Source organism: Terrapene carolina, unplaced genomic scaffold, assembly GCF_002925995.2.
Source record: "Terrapene carolina triunguis isolate 2854851 unplaced genomic scaffold, T_m_triunguis-2.0 Scaffold35098, whole genome shotgun sequence".
NCBI classification, from domain to species: Eukaryota; Metazoa; Chordata; order Testudines; family Emydidae; genus Terrapene; species Terrapene triunguis.
In genome coordinates, this window is record NW_020699449.1 from 13,185,690 (window position 1) to 13,209,844 (window position 24,155).

The 24,155-nt window shown below is 48.3% G+C and overlaps 1 protein-coding gene across 5 annotated transcripts in view; it reads left to right on the forward strand.

Annotated features, from left to right (window-relative positions):
- LOC113405356 (stimulated by retinoic acid gene 6 protein-like) overlaps positions 1-24,155 on the forward strand; it is a 38,052-nt gene that overhangs the window by 6,251 nt on the left and 7,646 nt on the right. For 4 of the 5 annotated variants that reach the window (XM_026646502.1, XM_026646503.1, XM_026646501.1 and 1 more), the window contains 12 exons: positions 372-447; positions 1,783-1,883; positions 3,719-3,849; positions 5,849-5,969; positions 7,959-8,004; positions 10,409-10,537; positions 13,158-13,228; positions 13,764-13,875; positions 14,770-14,923; positions 16,608-16,683; positions 19,767-19,848; positions 23,374-23,636. In XM_026646502.1, coding sequence (XP_026502287.1) covers positions 412-447; positions 1,783-1,883; positions 3,719-3,849; positions 5,849-5,969; positions 7,959-8,004; positions 10,409-10,537; positions 13,158-13,228; positions 13,764-13,875; positions 14,770-14,923; positions 16,608-16,683; positions 19,767-19,848; positions 23,374-23,636 — 1,322 coding nt within the window. In that variant the 5' untranslated portion in view covers positions 372-411. The remainder of the gene's footprint in view (positions 1-371; positions 448-1,782; positions 1,884-3,718; positions 3,850-5,848; positions 5,970-7,958; positions 8,005-10,408; positions 10,538-13,157; positions 13,229-13,763; positions 13,876-14,769; positions 14,924-16,607; positions 16,684-19,766; positions 19,849-23,373; positions 23,637-24,155) is intronic. The other variant, XM_026646504.1, reaches the window with a different exon arrangement.

A 24,155-nucleotide genomic window follows, 5' to 3' on the forward strand; every position in this document is an offset into this window, starting at 1 on the left:
ACCTTACCTATGGACTGCTAGTCCCATGCTGATGAGCCTGACAGGAGAAGACTTACCCATGGACTTAGCAAACCCTATACCAAATGGAAAAGGTATTGATTTTGCCAGTACTGAATATGGGAACTCTGAAGCAAACCAGGGAGTGTGGGGTGCCTCTTTGCATGTCAGAATCCAGAATTATCTTCCAGCTGGCTATCTCATAGCTGTGTTAGTATCGGAACCATAAGAACAACCCAAAAAGTTTGGACTTTCTTGCATGAGTGCATTGAGTTATTTCTACACACTCACAATCAAAGGTCTGCTATTCAGAGAGCATAGTCCAGGAGAGTATGCTAAACTAATGTGTTTATTATCTGCTCACGTGTCTCCAGGGGCTGGCAGACAAATGTCACTTGTGAGAGTTCAGTAGACATGGACCTGGTTCTGCATTACTCCCTTATTCCATCGGTAAGTAAACCAAGTCACCAGCAGCCTGGAGCTGCCATGCTCAGCAGAAGTACTGTTAAATGTATCTTGATTATGTGCAATAATGGATCAATTCCTTGCTGCAATCACAGCTCTCAATTCAGAAACAAGCCACAATAGCATCAGACACTGAAACACTGCAAAATGCTGGCAGGAAACTGAAAAATGCTTACACCAATTTTATACGGGAAACAAGCCCTCCTAATATCTACAAACATACATGTGCCAAATTTCAGTGTTCCCTCATATTGATTTTAAATATACTCTAGGACCTTATGTGTACACACAACCTGTGTGTGGGCTCTGGGGGGATTTACTTAACCTGTTTCCTTTCATAGAGTTAGCTTATTAGGCTTATTGCCTAGGGGAACTGATTCAGTCATGTTTGCAGTCATTCTGGGTGGGCAGGATCCTCTGGATCTTTGTGGAACCCAAAGGATCTCTGCTTTTCATACTCACACCACACCTTGGGCCCAATTATGAGTTGAGTCTGAGGGTCTGGTTTTTGTGGCGGGGTTCCCAGAATGAGATGCTCAGGCTGAGCAAGAGTGTGACTGTCAATAACTTACACACTAAGGGTACGTCCAGACTACCCGCCGAATCGGCGGGTAGTAATCGATCTATCGGGGATCGATATATCGCGTCTCGTGTAGACGCGATATATCGATCCCTGAATGCGCTCCTGTCGATTCCGGAACTCCACCAGGGCGAGCGGCGGTAGTGGAGTCGATGGGGGAGCTGCGGCCGTCAATCCCGCGCCATGAGGACCCGAGGTAAGTCGAAATAAGATACGTTGACTTCAGCTACGCTATTCCCGTAGCTGAAGTTGCATATCTTACATCGACACCCCCCCCTCAGTGTAGACCAGCCCTAAGAGGGATTAATCACAGCCACTTACACTCACCTTTGGATTTGGTCCCCTGTACCATGGCCCTCTTCCTTACACCGAGGGCTGGATGGGATTCTCTTAAGGAGCACTTAGTTGAATAGAAGAATCACCCCACGAGGGAGAGGCTGGGGAGAGAAGTCAAAGTCAGATTGTCATCAATCCAAGTGGGAGAAAAGATCACATACTGGTGCGGGAAAGGCATACTCCGAAGTGGGAAAAGGAAACCAAGGAAACCTGGAGGCCTAGCAATGTATGATCGTATGAGCATAACACCCGAGAGCGTGTGGCCTCAGGAAGGGGCGCTGTTCTGCATTGCCAGGGTCATGGAGTCTAGGATTTAGTGCATCTTCCCCATCTCTATGGTCCTAGTAGGCTGTGTTCAGTGGCTCATACACTCCCATCTCAGAGTTATTCTCCTTTCCTTGTAGTTTGCCATCATTTTGGTGCTGTCCTTCCTTGAAAGAAGAGCAAGCAGGAGTCAGATAGATGGAAAATTACACCTCCTCAATGGCCGCTTTGGAATTGTGATGTGAGTCTGAGCATAACTCGTTACTGTTGGTCCCGGCCATTCCCAAAGACATGGCTGCCCTGTGCTCCCCTTGCCTCTTATAGCAGGCTGCTGTGCTCTGGAGAGGTGGGAGGAGAGTGAGATGATGATGAGCTTTTAATTCAGGACGCTGCGTTTGGAGAGGAAATGCCTCTGCAGCCCCTTACCGTGTCCAGCTCTCGCTGCCGGGTTTCATCAGAAACAAGAAGGCTGCTTCAATCAGTAATTCAGATGCTCCGTATATATCCATCTGCCCCAGAAATATCAACTACATGATGGGCTCGATCCCCCTTTCACTGACACCTGATTTACCCCAGGGCCACTCCATCCATCTCAGTGCTGTCACTCCTGATTTAACCCGGGTACCCGTGAGGAGACTCAGGCCCACTGTCTCTGAAGCAGGCCCAATGCCCCTGGCCTGTGGAGAGAGTGGAATGCACTCCCATTTGCCTGGCTGTCTCCGCTAGTCACTGGGTCATTTCTGGAAAGGCTGAAATCCCTTCTAGTGCTGCAGAAAGCTCACCCTACTGGAGCTCGGGGCCCCTGTGGAAGATGAGGGAGGGACTTCTGGTGTCCTCTCCTGTCTTTGAGCAGCCATGCAGTGCTAGACACAGCCTCCCCGTGGGTCCTCACAAACCTCTCTGCAGGAAGGGATTTGCTAACCCACAGCTGCACTGGGTGTTTTGATAAGCACATGTTCCTCACAAGCTGCTTCCATCCCCTTGGTGTCTTATTAGCTAACTGGTCTCCATAGTCCCCATAGTTCCAGGGCTGGAGCACCCATGGAAAAAAATTAGTGGGTGCTCAGCACCCACCAGCACCCAGGTTTGTCTAGGGGTCAGGATTCCCAGGTAGTCTTTGCCGTGCACAGCCCATGCTGGCCGCGAGGGCCTGCCCATCTCCAGCAGTAAGGGACACTGATGCTAATCACGGCACGTTTGACTGAGTCCTGCTGCCTCCAAGGTCAATGGTGATGGCAGGCTCAGCCCAATAGGGCATCAGTGGAAATTTGGCTCTGATTTTCAGAGCCAAAAGGAAGAGTTTTCAGGAAGAGGACGTCATAGATCAGGGAGATGGCTGGAGCTTTATTAAAGAGGTTGATGGAGGAGCCACAGAACTTCCAAAGGCTAGCACAGACCTTGACAGAGACAAAGCTGTCACAACACCACTTAGAATCATAGAATCATAGAATATCAGGGTTGGAAGAGACCTCAGGAGGTCATTTAGTCCAACGCCCTGCTCAAAGCAGGACCAACACCAACTAAATCATCCCAGCCAAGGCTTTTTCACTTCATGAAGGGAAACAGAGTCATAGATTCATAGACCAGAAAGGGCTATTAGGATCAGCTAGTCTGACCTCCTGTATGACCCAGGCCATGGAACGTCACACAGTGATTCCTGTATCAGGTTCATAGACTCATAGACTTTAAGGTCAGAAGGGACCATTATGATCATCTAGTCTGACCTCCCGCATGATGCAGGCCACAAAAGCTGACCCACCCATTCCTGGAATAATTCTCTCCCTTGACTCAGCTGTTGAAGTCCCCAAATCATGATTTAAAGACTTCAAGTCGCAGAGAATCCTCCAGCAAGCGACCCCTGCCCCATGCTGCGGAGGAAGGCGAAAAACCTCCAGGGCCTCTGCCAATCTACCCTTCATCACTTCTGTCTGAGCCAGACCACACCCTTTAGAAAGACAAGCAAAGGGAAAGGGGATCAGAAGAGTGACTGGTGGTGTTTGCAGTTAAATCAAGTCTGAGGAGCAGAGCAGAGTGGGAACCTTGGATTCAGCAGCAGGAATTGCTCTTTGTTCACAGACCCTTGGATTTTGTCGGGACATTCAGCAACCGATGGTCATTTGGTTTTGCATTTGGAGCTACAGCCAATAAAGTTATGTTCCTGTTTTCGGAAGGTTACCTGCCACTACGAGTGCCCCAGTGGGCCCAAGGTATGGTGCAGATCACACAAACCACACTAGAGAAGGGGGTATTCGTCCATCTTTTCCTTCTCTAGCTCTTCAGTCTGGCACTTGGAGCAACCTTAAACCCGGGGAAGGGGTTACCTTTGCATGGCAGCCTGGGTACTTGTGTCAGGCCTGGTGGCTTCCTCATGCAATAATGCTGCTGGGCACGTGGACTTGGTCAAGCCTGGGAATGAGGTAAGGGCCTAGGTCCGGGAAGCATTAGGGTGCTCTGGATCTGAGCATCAAGAAGACCTGATAGCTTGGGGTGGCTGTGGCCTTTTCCCTCCACTCCCATCCCTACCCCATCACCATGGCAAAGACAAGCTGCCTTTGGGACACATCTCATATTAGAGGTTTAATATAGCTGTGATCACTTGGCCAAAGAAGATCATTCTTGTCCCCAACTCCAGTGGCCTTTGCCATTTGCAAACTGAGTAACTCCAGTTAAGATAGTGGAGTTACTCTGGATTTAAATTGGTGTAACTGAGATCAGAGTCTGATCCTCTGTCTCAGGACCTGAGGACACATGCACAGCTGTAGCTACACCAGTGTAAATCCCAGTGTAGGTGTACTGCACCATTGTAAATGCAGGCTGGCGTCAGCATGGGATCGCAAGCCTTACACTGCAAGCCCCATATTGCACCGGCATATTGCATCTGCACTGGGGTTTGCAAAGGTGTTGTTACTCTGGTACATGTGTCCCGGCATAGATAGGTGACATGCCTAGGGACTATTATACCCAGGGAAACAAAAAACCAATTTCAGTGGTGACTTATGTGGTGGGTTAGTTACTTAAGAGGTACAAATGGGTCAGCATTAATGGACTTATATCAAAGCAATGAACCTACACCAGATCGGCCCTCAACAGGTGTGCAAAACTCATGTAACCTATATGCTGAAGAGGCAGAAAGGGAAGCATAATTGGAAAGCAGCTAAAAGGGGATTGTAAGTTAGGACCTGGATAAAAGGTTAGTGAATACATTTTAACACACACAGGCCAAAGCCATAATGCAGACAGGGTGTACCTTAACATATGTTGACTAGCAGCCGAGGTTACTCCACATCCAGCTAACGGGTTCAAATACAATTTGCCCTGTCTACTCAAGGGTTTGGAAAGGTGTTACCATGCACATTTAATAAATACACCTTTTACTCTAGTGTGGACAGGCCTTCGGAGGCCTGCTCTTAGCTGCTTTTTCTGCTGTGTTGCCCCGCCCTCCCCCTTGTCTTATAAGTTATACTCATTTTGCACACTCGTGGCCTGATTCTCCGCTGCCAGGCACCCTGTGTCGTCGTTGAAGCTGGTGCCAAGCGAGTTCAAAGTGGGTGTAAAGTACTACCATTCACAGTCCTGTAACCTCACTGTGCATGGTGACACGAGGCACAAGGCCATGGAGACTCAGACCCGCACTGTCTGTCAAGTTAGTGCAATGTGCACTACTCTGTGACACACTCCTCCCTTATTAGGTATTCTCTAGCCCCTTTACACCTCATGTGTAACTGTTCCATTGGTCACCAGTAGATGTACCCCAGGGATAGCCAAAGGCGCTGTACTTGCTAGTGTCAGGTAAGGGGTAAGCTGAGTAGGTTTTGAATTAGTTTGTTCTTTGAAGGAAACGAGAAGATATTGAAGGATTTCTCATTCTGTCAGGATTTCCTGTATTTTTGTTACCTTCCTGCTCCGTCGGAAGGTCACTTAGCTTCAAGGAGTCCTTGACAGCGAGAAGGTGCCCTGTGCCTGTGCAGAGGTGCAGCTCGTTCAGCCGCAAGAGGAGACCAGGGCCTTGATTGTGGTCACAGGGGCCTCATTAGAACACAGGTGTAACTCCACAGACCCCCCCGGAATGCATCCGCTTTCCTCACTCTGTCACTAACCAGTGAGAGGAGACTGGGGCTGAGCAGATATTGACCGACGGTAGTTCACGGTTAGACAAGGATTTCAGAACTAACAATAACAGCCTGGCATCCTTTGCTTTCTCTCCAGCCATTGTGCTTCTCATAGGAGGCACTGAAGTGGGCCTCTCATATTTCCCTTTCTTCGCCTGCCTCGCGACGGAATTCCAGATCACAGGGTCTGTCCTGGGGTTCTTCTACACTTCCACTTGGTAAGTTGTGTTACCCTGAGATCCAGCCCCTGGCTGGCTGGGCTTAATCCTGCAAAGCACTGAACAGTGACTCCTTGTGCTTAAGTGCTTTGCTGGGCCAGGGCCACAGTGCTAAGAACCTGGCAGAACTGAGCCCTGTTTGGGCCACTCACAGCTTTTCTCCGCCCACAGCACAGTTTAGAGCAGAGGTGAGCAAACTACGGCCCGCGGGCCACAACCAGCCTGCGGGACCGTCCTGTCCAGCCCCTGAGCTCCTGGCCTGGGAGGCTAGCCCCTGGCCCCTCCCCTGATGTTCCCCCTCCCCCGCAGCTTCAGCTCACTGCACCGCCAGCGCAATGCTCTGGGCGGCGGGGCTGCGAGCTCTTGCCGGGAGCGCAGCTGCAAAGCCCGGCCTGACCCGGTGCTCTGTGCTGCGCATGGGGTGGCTGGGTCCAGCCGGGCAGCGCGGCTCTAGCGCTGCCAGCCACCGGTGTTCCAGGCAGTGTGGTAAGGGAGCAGGGAGCGGGGGGCGTTGGATAGAGGGCAGGGGAGTTCAGGGTGGTGGTGGTCAGGGGGCGGGGGTGTGACTAGAGGTCGGGGTGGTTAGAGGGCAGGGAACAGGGGGGTTGAATGGGGGCAGGGGTTCCGGGGGGGTCAGTCAGGAAGGAGAGGGGGGGGTTGGATGGGGCGGTGGGGGGCAATCAGGGGCAGGGGCTCCAGGGGCGGTCAGGGGGCAGGGAGCAGGGGGGCGTGGATTTGGCAGGGGTCCCGGGTGGGCTGTCAGGGGACAAGGAAGTGGAGATTGGATGGGGCAGGAGTCCCGGGGGGCCTGTCAGGGGGCGAGAAGCGGGGGGGGGTCGGATAGGAGGTGGGGGCTGGGCCATGCCTGGCTGTTTGGAGAGACAGAGCCTCCCCTAACCGGCCCTCCATACAATTTCGGAAACCCAATGTGGCCCTCAGGCAAAAAGGGTTGCCTGCCCCTGGTTTAGAGTATGTGTTCTGTGTATTTTTATACCGGAGAGCAGTGTGCCGGGGACACTGGAGAGCAGCCTGGGGAGGGGGAGAGGGTACTGGAGAGTAGCATGGGGTAGCATGGCAGTACTGGAGAGGGGGGGCACTGCAGAGCGGCATGAGTTGAACTGAATAGGCCTTAGCGACTGAACTCTCCCCTCCCATCCCTGGGGTGCCCCCTTTAGAGCAGGGCTGAGACTTATTGGCAGGGCAGAGTGGGGAAGCCATTTGGTGGATAAACAAAGGATTTCAGTCTCAAGGGTCCTTGCTCTGGCACTTTTCAGGAGTATTACATTTACACACACACACACACACACACACACGTCCAATGCTTTGGGTAAAGGGACACTCACTTTTGTGCTGTCATTGCTGGGCAGGGAGGGTTGGAGTCAGCTCAGTCTATGGGTACGTCTACACTGCAGCTGAAGATGTAATTTCCAGCTCATGTAGATACTCTCTAGCTCTGACAGCGTGAGCATCCTAGAGATAGCAGCAGCAGCATGGTGGGCTAACCACCCAACTACAATCCCGTCCAAGATCCATGGTACCTATTTGGGCAGCTAGTCTGTGCCTCCACCTGCACCACTGTGGCTACACTGTTATTTTTCGTGTGCCAGCTCAAAATTAGCACATGTATGTCTACTCAAGCTGGAAATTACTCCGCCCACTGCAAGGCCAGCCTACCCGATGTGGGCAGCATCTGCCGTTTCCAGCCGTTACCGTTTGTCAGGTTCACTTGAAGAATAGAAATTATTTCATAAATGCATTAAAAAACCTTGAAGGTAATTTTATGCAAGTATCTCGAAATGCCTTGGGCCCTGATCCTGCAATCTGAATGCACGGCCCCACTCTCTCCAAAGGGGTGCAGAGGGTTCTGCATGTGTCTGATTACAAGATCAGGGCTGGGGATCCTGTGACAGAGGCCAGGCTGTGCACCATGAGATTGTGTGCGTTGTAACTACTGCAGTAGGAGTCCAGTAACACCAGTGTGTTTTCCAGGTTCGTAATCACGATCACAAACATTGTGCAGTGCCCACATGGACGAGTAAGTTTCTATTTCTGTCTGATGATGACTTTATTTTATATGTTACCAATGTTTATGATGCCACCTGGGGCACTTTAGCAGCAGAGATTTAACCAGAAAGCCAAATAATCCAACCGAAAATTCAATCCACTGCTAAGGAAAATAAATATGTTCAACATCCTTCCCAGAAGATGCCTAGCCTGGAGTTTGGAGGGGCCACCGAGAGGAGTAAATGCCACAGATGGGGTCCCCAACTGAGAAAGCCCTCATGCCGAGAGCTTCCAGACGGAGGAAGAGGAAGAACCCTAGAGCCATGCACAAAAATGAGCATGTAATTGCCCACCTAATTTGCACACCTAGTCCCGTGACTGCATGTGCAAATCAGATATTAAACTGATAAGAACAGATAGTAGATAATGTTTTCACCCCTCAGCTCATCTACACAGGCTCTTGGACTGTCAGAGGTCAGATTATCCCCCCACATCCAAAAATACATGGTGTGCATGCCAGGACTTTGATTCCCCGAAGAAATGAGGGCTCCCACCCTTGGGCCTGATCCACATGGAGCCTCATTGACTTCAGTGGGGCTCTTCACCAATGTAAAGGGTTTGCTAGCATGGATCCAATTGCAGGATTGGGGTCAAGGTGGGCACATTGTATGTGCCTGGAACTAGGGGTCTCAAGTTGGCTTGGAGGGTTTAAACTCGGGCCTGAGCACACTTCCCATCTGGTCTGCCTGCTGTGATTGGGTAAGGTGGTGAGACAGCCTGGCAGATCTGGAAAATGGCTGAGAGACAGCCCTAGTATTTTGAACTGAGCGCAGAGCCGGACAGAAAGCATCACAACTTTGTAGAGATAGGCATTTGCTTTCCCCAAATTCTGCCCACTGTGTAGGTTAAGAAATAAGTAGTTGTGCAGCATCAAACGGTTGGTGTCTGTGATGGAGCCTCACTTCCTTGAGTGCTTCGCACAGGGGACAGGCTGCCCTGCCTTCTGGGGCTGAGAGTAGAGTGCATCTGCAAGACACAGAAACCACAGCACTGACAGCTGAGAGCCCAGGTCCAGCATGACATACAAGGATGTCCTTCTGAGGGCCAGTGCCCTGTCCCTGACTAGTCCAGCCTAGGATCTGGGGAGGCCCTCGGTGGTGAGGTGAGGCTTCGCTAGTTGGGTTGGATACCTGGGAGCTCGGGAACTACAAAGTCTGACTGTCCAGTAGATTCAATAGAGAATCCCCATCACAACAGCGTCCTCAGTCTCATCTCTGTCCGGAGACATGGTACTGGGCTGACTGCAAGCACACCAAGATTTACAAATAAATATATTTACACTAAAACAAACAGGAAGGCCTACAATAACAGTTCCGATTCCCCTCTTCTCCCCAACAAGACAACGTGTGCTGTGCTGCCAGCTAAACCTTGACTTCGTAGGTCAAGGTTTCGTAGCTTTTAAGGCTAGAAGCGGCAGTTCTGATCAGCTAATCTGACCTCTTGTATAGCCCAGCTCAGAGACTTTTACTTGAGAATTCCTGTATCAAACTCAGAACGTATGGTTGAACTCAAGCAGATGCTGTAGAAAGAGACTGGCAGTCTTGATTTAAAGACATCAAGTGATGGAGATTCCACTATGTCCCTTGGGATTCTGTGCCGATGGCTAGTTACCTGCATTGTCAGGAATTGTGCCCCGTTTTTTAGACAAGTGACCCTTGCTTCCCATTCTCCCTCTTCCCTTGTCCTGTCACAGCAAACCCTACGGGTGCAGAGGGAGCAGCAGTGACTTAGGTCCTGATCCGGCAAGGCACTTAAGCACATATATAAGCCGATTCAGATCAATGGGAATTGATATGTGCTTAAGTGCGCTGCTGGATCTGGGTCTTATGGCCAGATTTTTTACAGGTATTTAGATGCCAGAAAAGGCAGAGAGTGGCATTTTCAAAAGCACCTAGCACCCAAATCTGGCCTTTAGTGCTCTTGTCTCCACCCAGCAGTAAGCACCATCATGGGATGCAGAGGGAACCATCAGAGCTCTGACTGGGGAAAAGTCTACACATTGTTGCTGTGCTGAGCACTTGTATCCCATGGTGATAAGTGCGGTACAAATGCGAGAGAGAGAGAGAGAAGCAGGGAGACAGACAGGCCTGCTGACATCTCGCTCTGGTTGGGCGGTGGTGGTTTCGTATACCAAAGATGGTGATGAGCCACAGCTTGTGGAGTGCGACTCCACACTCACACAGACCACGAGGCAGGGGGAGATAGAAGTCACCCCACAGTTGGACATGTTCCTCTTTAAGGGGGCACCCTGATGTCCGGCTGCACATTGCTCTAGAGTGTCTGTGCCTGTACGTCACTCTCCCCTCCATACTCTTTGGACTTATCCCACTATCAGGAGTTCTATGACATTTGTACATTCGACTTTCCCCACCCAGGTGATGGGAGACTATGAGAAGATCATATTTTATTGGCCTTCCCTGTTCTGTCTGGTTTTCCTACTGGGCCGCTTTGCCCTGATGTTTGTGAAAGCACTGAGGGTTCGCTTAAAGATGGATGTGTCAAGTGTAAGTATTCCTGGGTAACTGCTTCCAGTTTATTAAGCTCTCCCTCCCCCCCCCCCCGGGAAAACTCCTTCCCTGACCCCTGGGATTAAGTAGGATTTAGCCAGTGCATAGACTTTGTGCTGGTGCACCTCTGCCAGTTACCCTTAGCCAGTAACAAGAATTGATTTCACACCAGAGATCTTGGCACATTTCTACAAATCCCCCACCTGACTTAAAACATGGCAGAGCACCTCCCCCTGCAAGACCCCATGGACTCAGTGCTGGCTAGCCCCTCAAGTAGCCCAGGGTCTACTTGGGTCTTCCCACATCCCTTCCCTTTCATTCTCTCCTCCCCTCCAAGGCCCCAAGACAGCAGAGAAAGGCTTTGGATGCCTGTGTTGTTTCCTGTCACCCTCCATCATGTCCACCACCTTCCAGCTGTGACTCTCAAAAATGACACTCCACACAGGCAGGGCTGCTGTTTGCCAAGGGGAACATTACCCTGGGCTTTGACAGGAGGAAAATGACTGGCTCCATCGTAAAAGCAAGAGGCTTGTGCTGGGTTTTCTTTCCCTCCCCCCTTCTACCACATTCCATTTTGTCTCTGAGCCTGGAAACCCATTAGCCCCACTAAAGGGCAGGCAGGAGGAACATAACTGTGTCAGACAGACCTTCCCAAGGGACTCCTACTGCAGTGTGGCCCTTCCTCACCATAGCAGGGTGTCTGCTTACTGGGCTCCCCCATCATGGCCAGGGGTTGCTTTGCAGGTGCCCTGTGTCAGGATCCCAACAAGGGCAGTCAGGGCCAAGGGACACAGCAGGAACAAACCTGAGGCTGGCAGTAGCAGAGAAGTTCATCGTCAGGTTTCAAGCCAGGGTCGATACAGGAGGCAAAGTCTAGAACAAGTCATGGTCAAAGCCAGGAATGCAGGAAACAGTCATGGCAACTACACAAGAGCCACACTGTTGCTTGGATGCTGCCTGGAATGGCCTTTGGGTTTACATAGGGCAGGGAGCCAATCAGGAGCCATGAGGCTGCTGTCTATCAAACCCTTGAGGAGGAACGTCCCATGGTCCGTGTCCACAGCAAGTCATGGGAAATGGAGTGCAAGCTGGTTACAGCTGCTGCTGGGTGGCAGCCTGGAGATGCCAACTGCCTGGCAGCTCTGCAGGCCTGGGCTCTAGAAAGGTCCTTATGTTCTGCCCCCTTGGCCCCCTCAGAACTCCACCCAGTCTCCTTTGTGGCTAACACCTTCACCCAGTCCTGGATAACAGGAAAGGTTCAAATAATCCTCAAGATCCTTAATAACAAAAATGATTCAGAGTCCCCAAAATAAAGTCCATAACACAAACGTTTATAGTCAGTCCTTGTTCTTCTGCCACTCAAGGAGCTCTTCTGCTATCCCAGTCTGCTTCATCCAAACAACCAGCCCTAGCCCCAGCTTTGTTGTCCTGTCAGCCTCACCATGCATCTTCCTGCTGCTCTTTGTAAGGAATCCCCTGACCCAACCTAGGTATGCCTCTTCAGTAATCAGGTTGTCTGATCCCAGGCCCTCCCACCAGCTATTAAGGGTTAGCCCTCTGTTAGCCACACCCTTCTCCCTATGGCTGCCAGTGTAAGCGGGGTGGGTTGCACTCACCTCTTGAACATCCCATTGCCAGCTGAGTCTGGTGCTGCCAGCACCCCTGCAGGTGTCAGCCTACCTCTACAGGTCTTCTGTGGCTCAGTCCTCCAGCCTCACACAGTCCAAACCCCCTTCCGGGGGGTAACAAACTCAAAATAGAAGCAGTTCCTTGCTCATCAGGGCCAATTACAAACAAACTAGTTTCTGACCCATCTGGAATTGAATTGGCAGGGTCCTTCTGAACTCCTGCCATAGCTGGTGGGCAGCAGTGAGCCCTGCCTGGCCTGGCTCAGGTCCTTTTGCTGCAGCCTAGAGAGCATCCCTCCTCACTCCTCTGGCTCCAGCAAGGAACTGACTTGCTGACAGTAGGCAGCTCCTTGGTTGGCTGTTGTTGGTCTCCAGCCATTCTGGCTGCTGCAGAGCCAGATCTCCCTGGTCCCCCAAATGGCTGCTCTTTTTCTCTCAGAGAACTGTTTCTTGGGGTGGGGTGCTGCAGAGCAGTGGGGCCACCAGTAGGAGGCTGCAAAGGCCTGATGTACCCCCATCACAGTAAGGTATCTTCATAACTAAGATAAGAAAATAGGAGCGGCCATACTGGGTCAGACCAAAGGTCCATCTAACCCAGGATCCTGTCTTCTGACAGTGGCTAATGCCAGGTGCTTCAGAGGGAATAAACAGAACAGACAATCATTAAGTGATCTATCCCCTGTTGCCCATTCCCAGCTTCTGGCAGCAGAGGTTTAGGGGCACCCAGAGCATGGGGTTGCATCCCTTCCCATCCTGGCTAATAGCCATCAATGGACCTATTCTCCATGAATTTATCTAGTTCTTTTTTGAACCCTGTTATAGTTTTAGGCTTTGCAACGTCCCCTGGCAATGAGTTCCACATGTTAGACCATCCTAATACAGCACCCACAAGGAAGCACTGTATCTATATGTTTGAATCTGCTGTCTTTTCCCTAGTGGAATGAAGAATATTCTTTGATATGCTGACATTCCCTGTTCCTTTAAAACAGCAGGAAAATCATTTCCTGGAGGTGCATCAGGCTCAGCATGTCAAGCGTCTGGTCAGGAAGCCCCCAGAGCGGTGAGCATGGCACCTTCATTTCAGATCTGGAACACCAAGCCACAGAGAGTTCAGATTTGGTTCTGATAAGCTTCTAAATCTGCTGATACTTATTGACTGACATGCACACTGGGGTGAGCCAGGGACAAGGCATGTTCTCTGGCCACTGGGAGGATCCCTGATCATCCGTGACGGGCCTGCCCCATCTCCCCTCTGCACTAGAGCACTCTGTCTCCCATCTCCTTCACCTCAGACTCAGAGGCTGTGGGAGTGTGGAGGTTCCTGAGGTGAGCCCCCAGTGGCTTTGTGCTGGAGAGCAGGTAGGCTGCTGAGAATGGGTGTGAAGGAGAAAGGCTGACACCTGTTTAGGCCAGGTGGGGCCTCTGCAAACATGCCAAGTGGGAGGGAAGTTTGGAGTAGGAAGGTGTGCTGGGTTGTTTTTATGGAGAGGGAGGGGACTATGCTGGAATGGGTTTGGGGCCTTGAAATGCCTCTAGTGTCCCTCTGTCATCGCCGAACATTTCAGGTCTGTTTGTCCATCTTCATCCATCAACAGGCAGGCTCAGAAATCTTGGTTCCAGCGCAAGGTGTATGAATGGGACCCATGCTTTCAGTTCCCAGGCAGAATGATTGGCACATCTGCGCTAGCCTTAATCTGCCTGTACATTGTAAGTAAATTGCACACTTGTTTCCTGAGAAGAATCGCCCAAATGGAGCACAATGTCACACAGCCCTTGTGTGCTTTGTAAGGATTTCAATCCAGGTTGTTGAAAAAACAGCTCTCCCGTAAATCTCTGCCATTAAACTAAAACAAGGACTGTCTACGCATCTAACAGAGCCACTGGCTCCATTAAGACCAGAATCCATAGTCTACTGGCTCCCTGACCAGGGTACCTTCCAACTAGGCCAATGGGTGTTTGGTGGGAGTTTATCTTGTTCATGATAGGTTGCTTGAGATGCAAGCAGGAGAGAAAAGGCTGCCAAGTATGTGTGTGTCACATGAAATACATGATACTCATGTGTGAGTGGTTTCAGAGTGGTAGCCGTATTAGTCTGTATCGGCAAAAAGAACGAGGAGTACTTGTGGCACCTTAGAGACTAACAAATTTATTTGAGCATAAGCTTTTATGGGCTAAAACCCACGAAAGCTTATGCTCAAATAAATTTGTTAGTCTCTAAGGTGCCACAAGTACTCCTCGTTGTTCATGTGTGAGTGTATTTATATTATGTTGTTCCCTGTGAATACTTGCAAGTTTGCTTAATTCTAAGCATCCTGGTCTTCCTCAGTGTCTGGTTCAAAATCAGTGGAGATTAAACTCCAACAACATTCTTTGAGGGACAAAATTTGTCTGCATCCACTTGCTGTCATTTAAAGGTTAAGATGAATCCCCATATATGAAAGGCAATGTGTGTTTAAAATCAAATGCAACAGGTCGGATTCCCATAGAGTCACACCAGGGATGAATGTGGCCCTGTTTGATTATATGGCATGTAGTGTTATTCTGTAGAAGTGGCCAATGACAAGATTGCTAAACTGCTGTTTTTTATCTATTTTTCCGCAGTTTATTGTTATTGAGTTTTACATTTACAAGGAATTCTCCCAAGAGCTGAAGATATTGGATCAGAGATTCGAAGAGCTTGTTGAATCTAGCAATGGCTCAGAAGTACTTGTACCAGTTGTCCTGCAGCTGAAAGAGTTTATTAATGTCACTCAAGGTACAGACATGTCATTTTTGAAAGGTGGAATGAGTGTGATACATTTTAAAAAAGCCGACTGAACGCATAGTTCTTAAGGCTGACCCAAAGCCCATCCTAGTCAATGGGACTCCTTCCAGGATTTTGACACATTAGTTCCAAATGGGAATGAAAACTAAAAAACATTTCCCATAAAATGAAATTCAAACAAAAATCATTTGGGGTCCATTGAGATGGAAAATGTCATTTCAAAACTGACATTTTAAATGTAAAGAAAATTTTAAAAAAATCAAAAATTCAAAATGAAGTCATTTCAAAATGAAGAATTGAAAGTCGACTCTGAAAGTGTTGAAATGGAATATTTCAACACCGTCAAAATGCTTTTTTCCCCTAGTTTTCCCCCCGAATCAAAATTTCCTGAACATTGGCTCATTCCCACAAAAGTTTTGGTTCAACAAAACATCATTTTCTGATAGAAAAACTTTCGACTGGAAAATTTTTGACCAGCTCTAGCTAGATACTTAGTCCCTAATACTGAAGCAAAACGATATGATGAAGGATGAATTGTCACTTTACCCGCTGCCTAGTGTGTTGGGAGTTGAACACTGAGTAACTTGGAGTTTGACAGTAGAGGGACGGCAGACCAAAGAACAGGAGAAAAATGGTTATGTGTATTCTTTTAAACATCTTTTCTCAGCTGGCCGTGGAAAGAGGTTTGGGTTGGATGGCTTCATTGAGTTATGGCTGGTGTCTGAGGAAAGCTTTATTTTTATTAATTAAAGGAGTCTAAAATAATTGGTTTGAATTTCATAGCTTTAAAGGTCAAAGGGGACAATTCAGACCATTGAGTCTGACCTCTCTGCATAGGCCAGAGATTTCACCCGGTGATTCGTACATTAAGCCCAATAGGTACATGTGTGGCTAAACGAGAGTACGTTTTTAGAAAGACATTCAGCTTTGATGTAAAGACTCCAAGAGAGGGCAAACGGTTAAGAGGACACAACCAAAGGGGTTCCCTCTAAATATAAATCTGACTCGGGCCCAAGTGGAAAGCAGCTAAGAACCTGAAAGATGTCTATGGTTATTTGTAAGATGAATTGGAGATCACAGTCTAGTTTCTAGTGGACAATTTTCCATATTGCAAAAAGCTTCATCACAGCTAACATGAATTGCAGTTGTTACCTTTATCAGTTTGCTGTCTCAGCAGAGAAACCAAGGACTGAATGGACATGGAGACTGAGCTGCATGTTAGGAGAGTAATGTAGGAAAACTTGCACTTCCAAGTTTTGACATGTGAGAATCCAGGATCTTTGTTCTGCTCAGTATAAATTTGGATTTGAATACATAATTCTGATCCAGAGCTTTGGTTTGGGCTCAACTCTATAATTAAATGATTAACAAATAATCAAAGCATTTCTGAGTCACTAGGCAAAAAGTGTTCCAAATAGAAATGTGTCCAAGCAGAGACACTGGAGGTTTTCAAAAGGAGGCTGGATAGCCATCTTTCTTGGATGGTTTAGACACAACAAATCCTGCATCTTGGCAGGGGGTGAGACTAGATGACCCTTGTGGTCCCTTCTAACTGTATGATTCTATGTGTACAAAATAGCTGTGAACTTTGTGATGAGTTAAAATACTTTTGTAATCATGACGTGAGCTGCGGAGAAAACATTCTGAACAGATGGTTGCTTTTCTTTTTCTTCAGGTGTTTGGATTTTCACCACCTTTGCTGCCTCCCTGACTTGTGTAAGCTACGTATTTCACATCTTAGCCTGCTACAGGTATGGACATGCAGCAGATAGTGCTCAATTCTCAGAGGTGCTGAGAGTCCTCAAGTACCATGGAGTTTATTGGGAGTTGCGGACACTAGTCAACTCAGCACAGGCACTTGACAGCTCCCAGGATTGTCCCCTCCTCAAGGGTTCTCAACCTTTTTCTTTCTGAGGCCCCCCTCCATGCTATAAAAACTCCACACCCCACCTGTGCCACAACAACTGTTTTTCTGCATATCCAGTAGATTAAAAGCCAGGGCTGGCATTAGGGAATAGCAAGGAGGGCAATTGCCTGGGGCCCCACACCAGGGGGCCCACGAAGCTAAGTTGCTTGGGCTTTGACTTCAGCCCTGGGCAGCAGGGCTCGGGCTTCAGCTTTCTGGGGCACCTGGCATTGGCCACTGTCGGAAGACAGGATACTGGGCTAGATGGACCTTTGGTCTGACCCAATATGGCCGTTCTTATGTTCTTTATGTTCTGCCCTGGGCCCCAGCGAGTCTAACGCCGGCCTTGCTCTCTGCTTTATTTTGGCGGATCCCCTAAAACCTGCTCGTGGCCCCCAGGGGACCCCAGACCTCTGTTTGCCCTAGAACTCTATTCTCCATTCCATCAGCACTCAGTGGGAGGCGTCTCTATTATCTACCCTGGGCTCCACACAGTTCTAGGCCCTGATGGGAGGCGAAGACACATCGGTCCACACAATCCTCCAATTTTATATAATTTATTAACTAAGCTAAATAACTCAAAAATAAAACACAAACTAATCAGATTAGAATAAAGCAGGTTAATATCACATCATCAGCTTACTCTAATTATCAGGTTAATTAATCCAAACTGCACAACAATTCCTTGCAAACTTTATCGAATCATGTGGGAAGGCAGCAGACCTTGTCTAGCTATAAGCCTTGGAAAAATAGGGCATTATTTATTTCAATGCTAATTGAAAGTTACTGATATTCCAGACAAACAGCTGATATAGGCAGGAAGAAATCTCTTCCAGGTTGAAATGAATATCAGCCGACAGCTCTGATGCTACGTAAGACAGACTGCACAAAATAGAGGTGTTAGATAGTAGCCAATGTCTCCCTACACAATATAGGGTTGTACCAGACATTCCAATACAATTCAGGATAAAACAGCTTGTTAAATTTAACTAGCAAACAAAAAGTTGTGTGAAACTAAGTTTCTCAGGATTTAAATGCAAACCACTCAACCCATAAAATATGAGTGTGCCATGAGCCTATTGAACCTTGAGCAATTAGGCCCTGAGCCTATTGAACCTTATTGCAGGTTGTTTGAGAAACCATACTCAGCTACGTTCTGAGTGTTCTATCCACATGCACACTGTCAGCTGCTAGAGTTAAAAGGACAAGGGTGAGAATGCCAAGGTGGAGGTGTCCCTCTACTAATAAAAATTGAAAAAAAAACAACCACAAAACAAAATCCTTATCAGGTTGATACTTATGCATGATCTTTGCTGTGACTCTTGAGGTTTCATTCAGTTTCAGGAAATTAGTATGTGGTTGGAAAGATTAGCTGGTGGTTGTGGTTTTCTTGGACCTGCTGGCTAACTCAACAGACTTGTGGAGTGGCTAAAGCTGGGGTTCTCAAATGTGATTGCACCATGACCCCCTTCTGACAACAAAAATTACTACACGACCCCAGGAGGGGGGACCAAAGCATGAGCCCACCCGAGCCCTGCTGCCCAGGGCTGAAGCCCTCAAGCTTTGGCTTTGGCCCCAGGTGGTGGGGCTTGGGCTTGGGCTTTGGCTTTGGCCTCGGGCGGTTGTGTTCGGGCTTCGGTTTTGGCCCGTACCCCAGCAAGTCTAACACCAGCCCTTGCAACCCCATTAAAAGAGGTTCACAACCCACTTTGGTGTCCCGGCCCACAGTTTGAGAACCGCTGGGCTAGAGGTTGCTTGCCTGTAGATGCCAAATCTTGGATGGTGTGTGTTGCTGGATTCTGGCACCTCAGTGACTGTCTGAGAAAGGGAAGGAAGCACAAGCCCTTTGTCAAGCCTGGTGGCATCACCACACCAGAGGCTATTAGCCAGAAGCAATGGCTTCTTCTTTTCCTTCCATTTTTTGAGGATGGTGTCCTGACTGATTCCTCCCCCTTGGAACTCCTACTCTATTCTAGAGTTTCTTGGCAAAGCAGAATGGGGCATTCCTCCTCTAAAGTCATGAACATCACCCAGTGGGGTTGGATTAGGTCACCTTCATGCAAATAAAGAGACTTTCCTTGCCAGTAAGCATTGGCTTAGAAAATCAATCAGTCAGCAGACCTGAAAATATTTTGAGACATTTTAGGAGATAAGATCAACTCTTCCTGGTTATGGGTCAGTCCACAGAGATTATCTCAACCATCCCATACAAGGTCCAACTCAAGAACCCAAAATAAATTGAAAAAAGTACAGAGCTAGCAAAATGTTGCAATTGAAATAATAGAAAATCAATCATTCATCTTCATTCAGCCATACACATAAAACAAAGTTATTTATTCTAAGATTAAGCAAGAGTCCTTAGTCTACAGACAGATACTTCTCTTTTTGTATTTTGGTACTCAGTGGCTATCAGCAGTTTAACTTTAAACAGGAGTTTTGACACACACAGTCTTGGTGAAAGGTTACACTTCACCTCTGTCTTTTACTCTTGAAATCACAATTTTGGATTCAATTTTCATATAAGGCCCCTGTCGTAATTACAGTGCTCTTAGCCTGTATGTAGACAGATTCTATTTTACAGATGTACTACTGAGTCTTAGATAGGTAAAACTCCTGTTGAAGCAAAGGATAAGCCTTCAGTGTTGTATATTGTATTGTGTTGTAATATATCAAAACTTGTGCTTTGGGTGGCATGCCCAATAACACACAATGTGTGCCATTCTTTCACCATTGCTCCCCTTGGCTCCGTGTTTATTGCATTAATCCATGATGCCTTTAGCTCTAGGTTACTGCCCCCTTTGATATTCAATCAAATCATCCGATATAGCTTCTCTGTGATCAAACAGTCAAACAAAGTTATTGAGTGAATAAAATCTCCAATGTATTTGTGTGAAACTTTTTAAAACTAATTTTGACACCTTTATTCAGAAAACACATGAAGCGGCTGTGGGCAGGGGAGAAACATTTCCTTCCCCTAAGATCTCATGAGCCTGCTTCTTCTCAAAGCGTGGTAAGTTCTCACTGCTTTTCCCAAAAAGTTCCCAGCTGGTAGCTCTGATCCGCTAACACTTGAAATTCAGTGGGACAACTCGTGAATGTAGTTAGGGTGACCAGATGTCCCGATTTTATAAGGACAGTCCCGATTTTTGGGTCTTTTTCTTATATGGGCTCCTATTACCCCCCACCCCCATCCCGATTTTTCACATTTGCTGTCTGGTCACCCTAAATGTAGTTTACACATGCGCTCCAGTATTTTGCAAGAAGAGGCCATAGTTTTAATGAGTCAGTGCAATATTCCATGGGCCTGATTCTGGAGCATGCTAATCTCATTGTATGATGGCTTCACACTGTAAAACTAATGTAAAAGACAGGTTTATGCCAAAAGTAACCTGCAGTGCTGATTCAGAGTGGTCCGAATCAGACAGCTGCTGTATTACAGTTTAGGGATGGGACATGGACACTGCACCAAAGGGAGGGAGATGGGCATGGGAAGAGTAAAGGGGATTTATTCCACCAGAAAGGCATATTCATGCTAATACTAGATGACAGTTATGCTGAACTCCTCCAGCAGCAAAGAAATGGTGCAGATTCCCAGCCTCATTGTTCTACTATTACCAGCACCTCAACCCTGCGGCTGGGGCACACACCCAGTCCAGCTCTCCTTGCTGCCTCACTAGCGAGGCTGGGCTACTCCTCGCACACAGCACCGGTAGGTAGGTGGGGTAAAGAAGTGGTTCCTAACTGAACCAAAGTTCAGTCACACAGAGACGTGCTGCGTTTCCTGGCCTTTGGGTTTGATTCGTGTGGAACGACTGTGAGGCGGGAACACAAACATTTGCCAGGGTGGAGGGAGTGAAAGGGAAGCCAGCATCAGGCTGGAATGGACTATTTGAAAAGTCTGGCAGGGGAGGCGTGCCTGGCTGCAGCCACAAGCCTTTGCTCTGGAGGAGGCACGCCCAGGCAGACACTCTAAGAGCACTGTAGATGAACCAGCTGGTTTGCACCAGTGTAAATTGGGATTTCCCCACTGCAGCTTCACTGTAGGGAGCCACTAAACACTTCATCGGCTGTACAATCATGGACGTGCCTTAGAATCAGGCCCACATACACCAGCACTGCTATTTAGCACGGACGGTTCCAGTGCTCAAGCAAAACCCAGACCACTTTTCCATTTTGTCCTTCAATTTTTTCTCACACTCTATTCATTTTAGTGGGGTCCTGGGTGTCCTGTTCCCCACCCCCTTGATAAAAGTCCCCATTCCTAGCTTACGAACACTGTGCAGCCGAGGGAAGGGTTTGTGGTATCTGAGGGCTTGGCTACACTTGAAATGCTCCTGCAGCTATGCCACTCTAGTGCTTCAGTGTAGACCCTACCTGTGCTGACAGGAGGGGTAGGTAATCCAGCTCCCCAAAAGCAGTAGCAAGGTTGATGGAAGAATTCTTCTGGCAACCTAGCTCTGTCTACACCAGGGGTGAGGTCAGCTTAACTACGTCGCTCAGGGGTGAGGACTTTTCACACCTCTGAGCAGCATGGCTAGGTCGACTTATCTTTTTAGTGTAGACCAGGCCTGAGACTATTGCTACTTGCTCTTAGCATTCTTAGGCTATGACTACACTTAAAATACTGCCGTGGTACAGCTGCACTGCTGGGGTGCGTCAGTGTGGATACTGCAGTGACAGAAGGGGTTCTCCCATCACGCTAGTTAATCCCCCTCCTGGAGGGCTAGTCTGCACTAGAAGTGCTACAGTGGCACAGCTGCACCGATGCAGCGTCTGGTGAAGATGCCCTGTACCGACGGGAGAGAGCTCTCCTGTCTGCATAATAAAACCACCTCCGCGAGAGGCGGGAGCTATGTCGGCAGGAGCAGCTCTCCTGCTAAAATAGTGCTGTCCACAGCAGCACGTAGGTCGGTGTAACTTACCTCACTCAGGCGTGGTCTACACTTGGGGGGGATCGATCTAACATACGCAACTTCAGCTACGTGAATAGCGTCGCTGAAGTCGACGTACTTAGATCTACTCACTGCAGTGTCTTCACTGCGGTAAGTCGACGGCTGATGCTCTCCCATTGACGCCGCCTGCGTGGAGTACCGGAGTCGACAGGAGAGCGCTCGGCGGTCAATTTATCGCGTCTAAACTAGATGCGATAAATCGACCCCCCGCTGGATCGTTCACTGCCCCTCGATCCAGCGCGTAATGTAGACAGCCCTCAGGGGGTAGCTGAGCGACATAAGTTATACGACCATAACCTGTAGTGTAGACAAGCCCTGAGAGGCAGTAACTGGGTCGATGGAAGAATGCTGTTCGGGGTTAGGTCAGCGTAGCTATGTCTCTCGGGGTGTGGATTTTTCACACTCCAGAAAGACACGGCTATGCTGAAGTAAATTTTCAGTGCAGACCAGCCCACAGTCTAACACTGATATCTCTCATAACAAGCTGTCACAGGAACTTGACCCTGATCACCACTAAGTGCTGTAGATTTGTTTATTACTGCCAGACCTGGAGATAATCGCTGCTGGCTATTCAGTGATCTCCTCATGCTACATTCACACCTCCAGAGCTGAGGTGCTGGGAAGGGCATTGTCAGCTTTTCAGGGAGGGATGGAGCAGAGGAGGAGAGCCACTCACCCCTCAACTTTGCACTCCACACATCAAAGCGGCCCCCGTGCAGTAGCAGTTTATTATCTGGTACAGACAATGTCAGTGGTTTGGTTTGTCATTCAGAATGATGGAGCTGTCTCCCAAAGAACAACAGAAATGGCATCTTTTCAAATCCACATTGCACTAAACATAACAAATGACAATCCTTACTCTATGGAGATTGCCCTCCAGGAAAGTGAGGGTACTAGAACATGGGGTGACTAACACCCCATCACTTAGTCACACAGTTAAGTAAGCAAATGTTCCATCGACTAGGACCCAAATAGAATTATTTGTGTGCTTAAAGTTAAGCATATTGTATGTTTGCAGGACTGGAGCCTTACTCTGCATAGAAGTGAATGAGAAAACAATTCTTGTCCCTATGTTCTTCAGCCATGTTCTAACAGTTATAAAGGCAGCTCTGCAGGTAGAATTATGGGTAAATATAGTTGTGTTCAGGTCCCTTGTGTGAGCTGTGCAGGAGTCCAAGTCAAGCTCCTCTGATCTCCTTCCACTTTCAGCACATACTTCACTTCACTTTTCCACGTTTCCTGTATGCTTCAATCCAGCCCTGGGGTCTGCGAAGAAGGGGTTGGATGTGATTCCTGGTTGCCCTGCACCTTGTCCAGTGACTTACCCAGTGCAGAGTGGGGGTAAACGGTCACCAGTGAGAATGGGATTAATTCACACCCACTTTGCACTCACTCTGCACTGGTGTAAATGCTGAACAAGGTGCAGGACAATGAGAATCAGGCCCTGTGATTGAAAGGTGCACAAAGGAGCCAGCAGGATGAAGACCAGAATCAGGGCCTAAGAATGTATTTTGTTTCTCTGATCAAACATGCAGCAATTCCAACATCATAAACTTCTGTCCTTCTCCTTTTTTTAAACTCAGGCAGCAATAGCAAGATACTCTGGTTGGCAAATTGCATACATATTATGGGGTACGTGCCAAGCCTTCAGCATAAGCATGCATTCAACCAAAATTAAAGCGGTTGCCCTTTTCCTCTGCAGTAAGAAATGTGTTTTCTCTTTTCCAGGCTACCTGATCATTCATGTGGTGCAGTGTCTGTTTGGTGTAATGATCATGTACAGTTTTGTTTTGCCAATACAGCATGGCCAAGGGCTGGAAATGGCAAAAGGTTTGGGAATTGGGATGTAAGTGCATTGTTTTCACACATTTCTGGTGTTATCTCACTTTCTTTGCGCTGATTTAGAATTATAGGCCTATAAAATAACAAGAGGTACCTATCTGAAAACGGTAGGTTCCTGTGACAGATATAGGCTATGTCTACACTACGGATCTTACAACGGCACAGCTGTACTGCCACAGTTGTGACGCTGTACTGCCCGTGTAGCTGCTTCTGCCAGCATAATTAAACCACCCACAACAAGTGGTATGTTGGCAGAAGAGCTTCTCCTGCTGACGTAGCGCTGTTCACACCAGCATTTTTGCCGGTGAAACTTATGTCGGTCAGGGGGAGGTTTTTTCATGCCGCTGTTGAATAACCCTGCCACATAACATTCTGCATTTGCCTTAAACATAGCCCCAGCAGCCCTCCTCTGAAGATGTGCCATGCAACCTTTCCAAAGGTCAGCAGATCTTTAAACTTGTTTTCCCCGTGGGGAATTTTTGAGAGATTTGCAATCTAAGCACATTGTTTCCCCATCTTAAGG